The following is a 12,712-nucleotide window of genomic DNA, read 5'->3' as shown; positions in this document are numbered from 1 at the left end:
CATGCAGCCTCTGCATCCTCTCTCTGCCCAGAGGGTTTTCATAGTCCACTTCACTGATTATAACTCCGCCCACCTGTGTGCTGCTGCTGCTCTCCATGGTGCTGATACTGTCTTGAGTAATTTTAGCCACTGATTAGCCGTTTTTGCCCATTGTAATCGGCCCTACTTACCTAATTCTAAAATCTGGCTCTGTTAGGTCACCCACAGGGGTGCTCTTTACACTTCCCGAAAGATTCAACGAGATCGCATGTAAAATGACAGACAGACACTTTGCATTGTGATTACAGGATACTACACATTTTTTAATGATACAAAGCTAGTTGAAAATCAGTAAAGTGGCCCTTTAATGGTTTAGGACCAGCCTGCATTACAGAATCCCTGCTGTTCTACATTCCATCAAGAGCCCTACTGTATGTCTACTGCTGTTTTGTTGACTTTAGGACAAAAGCGCACACACACAAAAAAGATTGGCAGCCTTTTTAGTTTATTGCCAAAGAATAGTCTATTGAGAGGCAGGCTCTGTAAGCAAATGACTGCTAAAAACTTACCTTTCAGCAACATAACATATTGGAGACAGCTTATCATGATACCGTGCAGGTTAAGAGAGGTTATGGTACTGAAATGAACATTAAATTCACAGGCAACAGCTCTGGTGGACATTCCTGCAGCATGTGTGATAAAACTGCACATTTTACAGTAGAGTGACCTTTTATTGTGGCCAGCATCCTGAAATGCCACACCTGACAGGGATGGATTATCTTTGCAAAGGAGAAGTGCTCACTGACACCGATTTCCACACATTTCTGAACAAAATTTGAGATAAATTTGCCTTTTGTGTGAGAAAGTCTTCGATTTTCAACTTGTGAAAAATGGGAGCGAAAACAAGTGTTGCGTTTATATTTTTGTTCACTGTAAGAAACTTTTCATTTCATTATCTTTGAAAACATCTTCGCTCTACAGATTTTTTGTGCAGAATGTGTGTTTTGTACAGTACTATTTGGATTGCCTCTTCACCTATAAAGTATTGCTTGATCCTTCCTGTCCCTCTTTTTAGCTGCTTATCAACATTGCCCCCCATTCAATATGCAATCTGAAATATGGTATCAGAGAGAGAGAGAGAGAGAGACCTTAATAGGGCAGTCCAGTAGGTGGTGGTAATGTGATGCACAACACACACTAGGGTTGGATCTTATTTATATAGTCTATCTATGGTATCCACCCTAGGAATCGACTAGTTTTATTAAAAAGTAAGCAATCGCTTCTTAGGTGTACCACATATAATACCAGACACTCTACTTTGGTATAATGTTGGATTATGTCAGAACAGGTTCAATTTAGATATTTTATCAAATTGAACATGTTCATAACTTCAACTAGAGGGGGAAAAAACGTGTGCAACCACGGAACCTTAAAAATATATCAGATTCAAAACTGGGCATGAGTTTTTCCACAGAATCGTCCCAGCTGTCTGACAGCTGTCACAGCAATCGATTGTTCAAGGAAAACCGGAAATGGGGGAGGCTCCATCCCCGGAAAGGGAAATGTCAGTAAAAATAATGAAAGCTGTGTGAATCTCCACGGTGTGAATAAGGAAACGTGAATGTGTTTGAACATCTGGCAGAAGAAGGGGGAAAAAACACACATTTTACGGTTGCACACTTTCCCTGCACAGGAGGACTGCGCGCAGAGGGCCTTTGAACTCGCAGGTTTTTACAGATTGAAACAGTAAGTTGGTGACTTCCACCGAGCTGAGTGCCGCTGCACATTACCTTTAGCATGTTGTGCTGTGATAACTGAGCTGAATCGACCACCTAAAACGCCAAAAATTGCGGATTTAAAGACAATATTTTTTCAATGTAGTTTTTCAAAGTTTTGGTCCGAGTGACATGTTCTACGGTCTCTCCCCATTCTAAATATAGCTGAACCGCTTGGTTTGACGAATTTAAACTATTTGTATAAGCCTTTTACTAAAATGTCTATGGGAAAATAAATGGCGGATAAAAATCTGGTACAGTGGTGCTGAAGCAGGTCTTAAATATGATGTTCCGTCGTTTATGTTTTGACACTAGCAACCGGGTGAGTAAAATCGAAACGAAAACGTTTTGAAGATCAAGCTTAGCACGAGAAGCAGGTGGCACCAACTGTTGTTTTTTTTTATTGTGTTCGAGCTCTTGGTGTGGTCAGGTATCTTCTACAGAAACGAGAACGTTAGCACAAAGAACATTTACGCTAACGTTAGCGAAAGCAAGGAGTGACTGTTGTTGTCTCCATAACGTAGTGTTTAGTCATTTGAGTTAGCATTTGTTTGCTAACGTTAGCCTTGTTTATTGGGCGCAGGACAGGTATTTGCTTAAAAAAAAAACCATTCTGGATTGTTCATGGGATTATTCTATGAGGAATCTCGCGATAATCACCGAGGTGTGGCTGCCTAGCACGCGTGACTTTCCAGGGAAATCAGCTGACAGGATAACGTGTGTTTTGTTATCCTATATATACCAGTGTTTCTCAACCACTGGGCCTTGGCCCACTGGCAGGCCTCAGAGCCCCATCTAGTGTGCAGCAGAGGACTGTCCTCCCCTGCTGCACACATCAATATCACAATGATAGCCTATCATATATTTGGGAAGGTGGTCCTCGGAATTGTTTTAATCAGAAGTGGGTCTTGAATCACAAAAGGTTGAGCTCCCCTGACCTACAGTATACCACAATGAACAAGACACACAAAGCAAGCCAGGGAACGTTGTACGTTGATTTTAAGACCACGCATAAACAAAACTATCATTATATGGTATTTGCAGAAAATTGAGTATAGAATAAACCATTCTTAAGAATGTCTTTCTGTCCGTCGTCATATGATGCTACACCGATGAAGCTCGAGCCTCTTCCTGCTTGTGTTGTGCCAGCTCATTCGTCGATCCCGTTTAGCCTGACAAACTGCCGTGGCACATCTTGACACTTCCTCCTCCTGGCAATACATTTGCCCTACAACCAATTCCCCCTTTACCTTTTCAGCGGGCATTTGTTTGTTTGTAGCAATGCCACAAACTGCTGCATTAATATACATCCCAGTGACGAAGTGACGCTCTGCTTGCCTAACCGCCGTGTCTTTATAATCCGTAAGCTAGAAGTCCCACCTTAAAGACAGCTAAAACAAAGACACGCTAACAGGGTTATATGGTAACGTTTCAAGCAGTGGGAGGAGTTACAGCCCCATGCAAACATGTCCACAGTTGAGAATCGAAAGCTAAATTGTGCTCTTTTTGTCTCTTTAGGTGCTTGTGAGAGGCATGAATGACTTTGCAGTTCTCAACACGGGGCGCAAGATGCCCCTCCTTGGACTGGGAACATGGAGGAGCGAGCAAGGAAAGGTACATGCTTCACTTAAAACCTCCTTATTTTTGCCATTTTCTTTATGTAACAAAAAGAAAATACATTTTAAGCAGGTTCAGTTGGATGTATAACAGCTACACACACAGGACAGGACAGAAAACATGGCTTGGACTAAATTACCCGCAGAACATACAAAGTAAAGTGGGAATAATAATAGCTCATTACAAGAAGGATGAAAACATTCTGCTTTCTATCCCTTTCTGCCCTCCTTCACCCCGAGCCGCTTTTCCACTTCAGTTTGGTGTTGATATACTAAACACAAAGCTATGGCAAGGTTTCTGTATCTAATATCATTTTTCACCAACCCTTCCAAATGTGTCAATATCGGAGTAGTCTTGCTTGCCAGCCTCCCCTCCCTTCCGTGAGAGGAGTCTGGCTGCATGGAAACAGGCTGCTGGCATAAGCGCTCCCCTGCTCTACAGCTGCTCTCCCATTGGAGGTGACCATTTCAGTCGCTGCCGGCATTTCCGCCCCCCGCTTACAAGCTCTGTCATTGGCTCCGACCATGTCAATCAGAGCGGCTTCCGTTCCGCTCCCTCCTCCCTGTGTGTCGCTGTAAATAGTCCCCTGCTGCCGCAGTGAAAACAACAACGCTAACTAGCTAGCAAGCTAACGGCAGAAACCTACACGCTATCTTGTTGCTGCTACACGCTGAAAATGGCAAGTTGGATTGTTGGAAACTATTTTCCAAGGGCACTGCCGCTGAGCGCTGCCCATCGCAATTCCAGAATGGTGACCAGCACTGCCAGACTAATATCGGAGCAACAAAAGTGATCATATTATTTATATTTCAGCTCAGAGGGAATATGAGTCCTCATTGCTCCACTGATGTGAATTAAGTTTAGATATGGCTTCCAACTAGCTTTCTGTGAATTTTTGCATGATACTTCCTCTCCCTTATCACAATAACAATTAGAAAAGTTGTGACTCGCTCAGGGTAATGTGTGGCAAGTTCTATACCTGCTACGGTGGGGGCGATCATCGATGATGTCGGGCACAGCCAATGGTCTCAGCCCCCACGATCGTAACAACGTGATGTCTAGTATAAGAGCTGTGTGCAGCGCGCATTGCTGTCTAGCGTGGAGGGGGCGCCCACTGGGTGGTGAATGGGGGGGAACGGGGCACTGGACTATATATATCTTCTTTATACAATATTTCCAGGACTTTCAGCATGTCTGTCCTTCGCACATCGCGAGAACCGTTTGTTGGATCACTTCAAACTTGGGGAGTGCGCTTCGGGGGGACCTGATGGAAGTGCAGTGTGTGTGTGTGGGGGGGTGGGGGCGGATTGGAGCGCCCACGCGGTGGTGCATGGGGGGAACGGGCACTGCACTAGTACAATCTAATAACCGCAATATTAAATAGTATAACTGGCGTAATAGCCTATAACAACTAGGGGTGTCAAAAATAATCGATTATAAGATGCATCGCGATGCGGACGTGCACGATTCTGCATCGATTCACAAATGTCAAAAATCGATTGTTTAACACATTCACTGCCAACAACGTGTAAACACGTTTTCAGAATCCAGCTGTTGACTGCCAACAACGTGTTAACACGTTTTCAGAATCGATTTTTTTTTTTTGACGGTGGATCGTTGATCTGGCCCTTTTGCATCTTCTATTATACTGTTAGAGCCGCCGGGCGTGTGCAATCCATTCCGCCGACCCACTGAGTGGCGACGGTGCTCAGACTATTGAGTGTTGTTTGGCCAGAAACGCACGCATTCCAGCTGAGCTCAACCGATGACCCAGAAGCGAACGAGCCTCATTCTCATACTGTAGGCGAAAACCTTTCACACGGGCGCACGGCGGTGGGGGGTTCCAAAGGTGGACTGGGTGGAAAGCACACTTTGAAGCGCGCAGCATAAAGCCTAGAGTCACACAAGGCTTCGTCAAAGCTCTCAACCGAAAATCCAAGAACGGATTAAGCCACATCCACGCTCGCCGACGAGGGGCCGCCAGAGAGGGAGGCTGCTGCTCACTGCTCAGACAGGCAGGAGAGACTGGCTTGTGACTGACAAACGCTGCTGAAATCCACCAGACACGCCCACGGAGGGAGGAGTTGTAAGGAGAGGGGGTGCGGGTGCTGCTATGGAGGAAATTACTGTTCAGAACTATATTGTTTATGTCTGATGTCTCACTGATGCCAAAAATAAATGGTTAAAGTGACTATTTGATTGAATTTCACAAAACTGCGATTATCTCAGCTTTTTGTCTCAGACGCTGAAACCATGCTGTACTCAACGGCTAATATCTACATAACTACTAACTCTACAAACTAACTCTTTTAGACAGAGAAAGCACACATTCTATTAGTACTTTTGTGAACTTTCTGTTCACAAAGTCCAAGCAGAAAATTATCCTTGGCTCTTGTAAAATGAGCCAGAATCCTCAAAAAAAACCTCTGGCAAAAGCTACCTACAGTAAAAAAAAAAAAGGCTGGCAGTGAATGTGTTAATTATTATTATTTTATTTTTTTTAATAATCGAATAAAATATAATGGAAGTACATGCAATTGTTTATTTTAATTATGGATCATAATATAATGCAATTCCAAATGCACTTTTATTTTAAAAGTAGGTACACAGTGAGAAAAAAGAAAGCGAGAAAAAATAAATCATTGTATTGGGGAAAAAGAGTGATGCATCGATTTAAGATGCATCAATAATCGTAATCGAATCGAATCGTAGCCCTCTGAATCGTAATCAAATCGTGAGGCCAGTGAAAATTTACAGCCCTAATAACAACCATCACTCCTCCTGTCTGCAACGCGCGCCCCGCCCCCCCCCCCCCCCCCCGCGCGCGCGCGCCAACAACGATACCATTGTCCATCATCGATTTTTACCCTGGACATCGTGATGATTCCAATTGGTAGACATCGTCCAACCCTAATACCTGCCACAGCCAATTTACATCTGTAATTGATCTGTTGCTGCAGCCTATCAAATCTTTGGTCATTTTTAATCGTTATATTTCCTATTATTACAGGTGAAGCAAGCAGTTCTTTGGGCCTTGCAGGATGGGTATCGGCACATAGACTGTGCTGCTGTCTACGGCAACGAGGTGGAGATTGGAGAAGCGTTACAGGAGACACTCGGCCCCGGCAAGGTAAACCAGCTGAGTCCAACAAACTGCATTTGTAGGTACCTAGGGATATGTAAAGGCTTGTTGTTGCACTTCTCTTACTGTACTGCCCCACAACTGCTAAATGACCTGTTATGTACTGTTTATCTATCTGTTGTGTACCTGCACGCGCCGCCAGGCCCTGAGGCGAGAGGACGTGTTCGTCACGTCCAAGCTGTGGAACACCCGGCATCACCCAGAGGACGTGGAGCCGACCCTCCTGAAGACCCTGAAGGACCTGAAGCTGGAGTACCTGGACCTCTACCTCATCCACTGGCCCCATGCCTTCCAGTGAGCAAAATGTCCATTTCTCAGAGTGCAGTCGCACATTCATGCCACTTTTCTTTGTATGGTGATATACAGTATCTATCTTCAGCAATTCAGTCTGTCCTTGTTTTTTTTATCGTTTTGTTTTTTTTTGTTTTGTTTTTATCTTTAATTTCTCTAGACGAGGAGACCATCCCCTCCCTAAGACAGAGGATGGCACCGTGCTGTATGACGACATCGACTACAAGCTGACCTGGGCTGCCATGGAGAAGCTGGTGGGGAAGGGGCTCGTCCGGGCCATCGGCCTGTCCAACTTCAACAGTCGTCAGATAGATGACATCCTGTCTGTCGCCAGCATCAAACCCACTGTGCTGCAGGTAGGTAGGGAGGGCTCAGCCATGTGGTGATAAGGAACAGGTGGGCAAGTTGTTAACTCCTTTCAGCGATTGTGAAAATGCAAAACAGCCAGTCTTAAATTCGGCTTTGGAAACCCTGCAGATACCTTGTGTTAGAGAATGGAATTCCACAGCCAAAAGGTAAACAGTGAACCACTTGAAGAAAACCAGTTGAAATGAAATGATGGAGCCAGGAGTCAGAAGAAGTCGTCTGATATGATGTATTTAACATAGATCTTGGCCAAGAGATGCACTCTTGTATATTCACGGATGGATACACAGGCTTACATACATTGAACAGAAAGTCAATGATACTTATAGGACACACATCAGATTACATCAGTCTTGATGCACACTTGAAGGCTACTCTGTAGACTCAACCTATCTGTTATTCTGGCCCTGTAGAGGGTAGGGATGGGCATTTCTAGCAAAAACACTATTCGAAATTCGCTGGCCAAATTCGAATTTAATTCGAAATTCGAAAATAAAAATAGAAATGTAAAAAAAATTAAAAATGTATTTTTTTTTTTTTTTTTTTTTTTTTTTTTTTTTGTGAGTGAAATGTTGCATTGTCTCCCCTGATTCTAAGTCTACGGCTTTATTAATTAATATAAAAAGCTTCTGCTGTGGATTTGACTATACTTAGAATCAGGGGAGACAATGCAACATTTCACAAAAAAAAAAAAAAAATTTGAATTTCGAATTTCAATAATAAAAGTCGACCTTGATAATAACAACGATTATTCGAAAATTCTAAATTCGATGCCCATCCCTAGTAGAGGGCACCGTGGCACTGTGACAGGGCACAGTGTCAGATAGAGTGGAGCTGCAAATGTAGGAAAGGTACAAGTTATCTAAATACATCTGTCTGTGTATGTACACAGGTTATCCAAATATGATGTCTATCTGTGTATGTACACAGGTTATCTAAATATGTCTGTCTGTGTCATAACTATATGTAACTAAAATGGAAATGTATATGAATATATTAATAACTAGTGATTGTCCAAATAAAGGCTAATGTGATGTAAATTTTCTCTATCACCTTGGTAATTTGTGTATTTGTGTGTTTTGTCGGGCAGGTAGAGAGCCACCCCTACCTGGCGCAGGTGGAGCTGCTGGCCCATTGTCGGGAGCGGGGCCTGGTGATGACCGCATACAGCCCGCTGGGCTCTCCTGACCGGCCCTGGAAAGATACGGAGGAACCCATCCTGCTCGACGAGCCCGTTATCGCCACCCTGGCAAAGAAATATAGCAAGTCCCCCGCTCAGATTATCCTGAGGTGATTTTACCATCTGTCCAGTTAACACTTACATTGTATTACAATGTACTGATATACATTTAACAACTCATTTCCTGGTGTCCCAATCTGACTAGGATAATTTTGCCTTGAATTCTCTACTACCCACTACCCACCCTACCTGCTGTAATTAATTATTGTTAAATCAGATGGGGTGATACTCGACTCCCACTAACTAGCTGAACTAGCTTGCTGGTTAGTTAATGTAATCACCGTGGGGCAAAATGCTCTTGAGATTGATTTATCTTCAGTGAACTTATTGTCAGCTTCATGCACTGCAGTATACTGTAGTTTCAGACAAGAAGTATGATTTCTCAAATTGGTTTGGTTCTGGAACCAAAGAAAATAAAAGACAAATGGTATGTGAAGAATGATACACAACACAGCATCCTAAATATAAGACACAATAATGTAATTATGCAATACTTTCCACACATAATCAACATTTATCTTAATATCCTGTATTTCTCAATACTGTAGCACAGTGTGGAAATAAGATGGTAAACAACATAATATAATTAGATTCAACATCCCTATCTCTGTCAAGTAATATTACTGAGCAGCGCCATCTTGTGGTGCTCCTTGTGTCATTGCTTATTATCGCCACATCAGCTTATTCATCCAATGCGCAAGCTATGCCAATAATTAACATGAGTGTCAATTATGCATCCGACATGCAGCAAATTAAGACTCATATGGATGAACTAAAGCAACCGCTCGTTATGGCCGGCACTTGTGCACTCTTCCAGAAATTCACTGGCACAACTGAAAAAAGATAAGCTGCATCTGCTACACAGGATTGATTGACAACTTAACCAATAGGAATGCACAGTAGGCGGGACTTAGCAAATGACAAGAGCAAATGAAAGGCAATTAGATAAACTAAGGAATACACATTGAAGGAATATAAAACAGAGAGAGAAATGTACATGAAAAAGGATATGAATCTTCTAAACAATTATGTTTTCCAGGTGGCAGACACAGCGAGGAGTGGTGACAATCCCCAAGAGTGTTACAGAGTCCCGTATCAAAGAGAATATACAGGTAAGAGGAACTAGTGTCCATCTGTTTGAGACATTGGCAATAGAGTGACATGATTAGCTGAAGAGAGGGGGCCTAAACCAGGGATGCAAACTACCCATTTCATCCCAAAATAGGAGAATTTCTCAGTTTTATGTCTGCCTTGGTATCTGTCGCCTTCTTCACTCTCCATGACTTTGCATCCCTGTAAACGCATGAGGCTGACTTCTCTTGTGTTTGTGTCTTCTGTTTGTCAGGTGTTTGACTTTACACTTGAAGGAGAGGAGATGAAAAGTATTACATCGTTGAACAAAGGCTGGCGCTTCATTGTACCAATGATCCAAGTAAGTTGGCTTGACTTATCTGGTCTGTATTTGCAGTTTTATATTCCGTTCCCTCCATTGGAAGGCTTTTGGCAGTTTAACCCATGTATTTCCAGTTGTGAGCAGTGGTGTAGTGCAGGGTAGACGCGGGTAGATGGCGTATACCCACTTATTCTTCAGACGGCTTTGCGTCTACTCACTTCTAGCGGCAGATTCCACCAGGAAGCGTTGCGTTATGGCCGCCGGGGCTGGTCGCAGCCTGTCTATAGAACACCTGTGTCCACCAGACGCGTCCCCGAAAGCGGCTCTCCGCTCAACATATGCGCCCTGTGTATTTTCACTTCCCTCTTTGAGTTGCGTCAAGCAGCACAGAGCAGAACGAGCTGGGCAGGAAGTCACGAGGATAATAAAATAAAACCTCCTGTTTCAAAATAACACCTGGGGGCGTAAATTACAGTCTACCCACTTCTCCAGGGACCACTACACCACGGGTTGCGACGATGAACTGCTGTTGTAAGATGTAAACTTTTAAAGGGATACCTTGATGTGGGTTTGTATGAGGTATCTTATTAGTCTGGCTTTCAATGGAGTTTCAGTGTCCCATGATAGACAGTCTGTCAGAAGCCTTTCTACCCTGACAACCTTCAACTATGAATCCAAGGTTGATTCCAAGACCCATATCGGTCGAACCCTACGGACCCTTTTCAAGAGGCAAACACACATTTTAGTCAAGAAGAATGGAAGTCATCTTGAAGAATGGAAGTCATCTTGAAGAATGGAAGTCATCTTGTTTTAGTGAAGAATGGAACTCATAATTTGTTTTAGTCATCTTGGCTTTGTTTGTTGCAGGTGGACGGCAAGCGGGTTCCCAGGGATGCGGGACATCCTCACTACCCCTTTAACGACCCCTACTGAATAGAGCCTGACCGATACTGGATTTTTGGGGCCGATGCCGATACCAATATTAGGGAATAAAAAAAAATCTGATATCGATATATCGGCCGATATTCTTATATTATATACACATTATATTACACTTTTTTTTTTGCAATGATCCCTCAAAAATCAAACACTTGACAAAGATAATGTTGTTGTGACTTGAGATATGTAATGAATAGGCAGGATAGTTTACAGTTTAACAATGAACTTCATTGTCCAAAATGACATCAATGCAATGAAACGGTAAGCGTCACTGGGAAGTGAATAATTATAAATAACTAGAAATACAAAAACACAAATAGAACAAATATACATAACTTGAGTTAAGAAAAAGGATCAAATATAGACAACATGCTGCCTATAACTTAAAAAATAAAACATAAAAAAATATCGACAAACATATCGGCCGATACCAATATATCGGTTATCGGCCAATATCGGCAGACCGATATATCGGTTGGGCTCTACTACCGACGACTCACACTCCAACCCGATTTTGTGCCTTGGATGCCCCTTATCACCCCCCCCCCCTCTCATCCACTTTCAATTTGTCTCATTTGGGTTATGTCAAATCCTGCACTTATAGAACATTTACTGTTGCTGATGGAGCCTTGAGAATATGGTATGACTGACTGTACAAGTACTGTATGCGTTATTTTTTAATAAACCTTTTTGTTACTTCCCATGCAAGTGTTTTCATTTGATCAGTTTGGCCGTTGGTTCATGAACTCCTATGGTGCTGTGTGGATTATAAGTGTTGTATTACCATATACGCATTTTACATGAGCTGTATTAGCTTAATGTATGAAACAAATCTGTAACGTTTGACCATGAAAAATATAATTTGAAGGATTTAATTGCAAAATATCTTTTTGTGTCGGGGAGGAGTAACCCAATATTAATTGCTTCTCAAAATCCAAGTTGCTGAAATGTTGCAAGGGTCTTCTTAGGTTAATTTATAGTTTCCAGATCATTTTTATTTTCAAGCCAGTAACCAGAAGTTTCACTTTTTTCAACTTAATGCCTCTCTTTTTTGGCCCTTTCTTTTTTCCAGCGCATCATTTTCTCACAAATAACAGGAGAATGGCAGTGAAGGAGGCATGGATGCTTTGCATTGGAAAATCTTTAACGAGCAGCGGGGCAGCGATGACCGGGAGCGCTGACTGTGATCTGTCAAACCTTACTGTAGGCTACTGGCAGTGAGAAAACACTGTCGATGTGCTTTTGTAACTAACGTTAAATGCCGACCAGGTACAGCCATCGGCTCCTCGCAGCAGTAACGTTCTGAACATGTAACTGAAGTTGGCCGCAGTGTAGCTTAATTCTGAATGTTGCCAAACTTCATTCATACTGACGTTTTATTTGGTTGCCAACTCGCGCACGGCTATGGCGTAATCGCTTGTGTCGCGTGTGCAGGCACGTCAGAGTTTCTGAAATGTGCCGTTCCAAAGCGATTACATGGAGCCCTCAGCCCCGCTCAGCGGGAAGCGTCTTTAACAATTTCACTCTGGAGGGTGGTTCCAAAATGTGTCGTTTCCTAAGCGCGAATTCGCCGTCGCCGTCTAAAAGGGAGGCACTAACGATAAAATAATTCCCCGTTTCCATAGGAAACCGTCTTCGTGTGAGGTGCTCCTAAAGCCCAATTTATGCTTTGTCTGTCGACACTTTTGAAACGGTCGCCGACAGAAATGAGGACTTGAGTCGACACTTTCAAGTGTCGGCGAGGCGAGCAGTGTCTGCTACCTAGTGAAATTTCTAGTGTCGCTGACTACGTCACATAATGTCGTGCAAGTGTGATTGGCTATATAGACGGGCACGCGCTTTACTTCCTTGTTTTAGTTTTCGCTGAAATGAATTGAATGAACGTGTCCCCGCTATTTTTATCAGCATGTCCTTGATGTATGACTTCGTGAAAATCACAAAGAACACCGTGACCAACTTCCCAGAGAGAG

The 12,712-nt window shown here is 43.0% G+C and overlaps 1 protein-coding gene across 1 annotated transcript; it reads left to right on the top strand.

Moving 5' to 3' along the window:
* The first annotated feature begins 1,557 nt into the window (after positions 1 to 1,557).
* Positions 1,558 to 11,443, top strand: akr1a1b (aldo-keto reductase family 1, member A1b (aldehyde reductase)). Its single transcript, XM_083647436.1, has 9 exons — positions 1,558 to 1,725; positions 3,273 to 3,368; positions 6,382 to 6,501; positions 6,656 to 6,807; positions 6,965 to 7,164; positions 8,265 to 8,460; positions 9,450 to 9,522; positions 9,756 to 9,842; positions 10,671 to 11,443. Exons 2-9 carry the CDS (start codon positions 3,288 to 3,290, stop codon positions 10,734 to 10,736), a joined length of 975 nt encoding a protein of 324 aa, XP_083503562.1. The 5' UTR covers positions 1,558 to 1,725; positions 3,273 to 3,287; the 3' UTR covers positions 10,737 to 11,443.
* The last annotated feature ends 1,269 nt before the right edge of the window (positions 11,444 to 12,712 follow it).

The sequence above is a fragment of the Poromitra crassiceps genome, assembly GCF_964638095.1.
Source record: "Poromitra crassiceps genome assembly, chromosome: 12".
Taxonomy (NCBI): domain Eukaryota; kingdom Metazoa; phylum Chordata; class Actinopteri; order Beryciformes; family Melamphaidae; genus Poromitra; species Poromitra crassiceps.
This window is presented reverse-complemented; position numbering and strand designations above follow the sequence as displayed.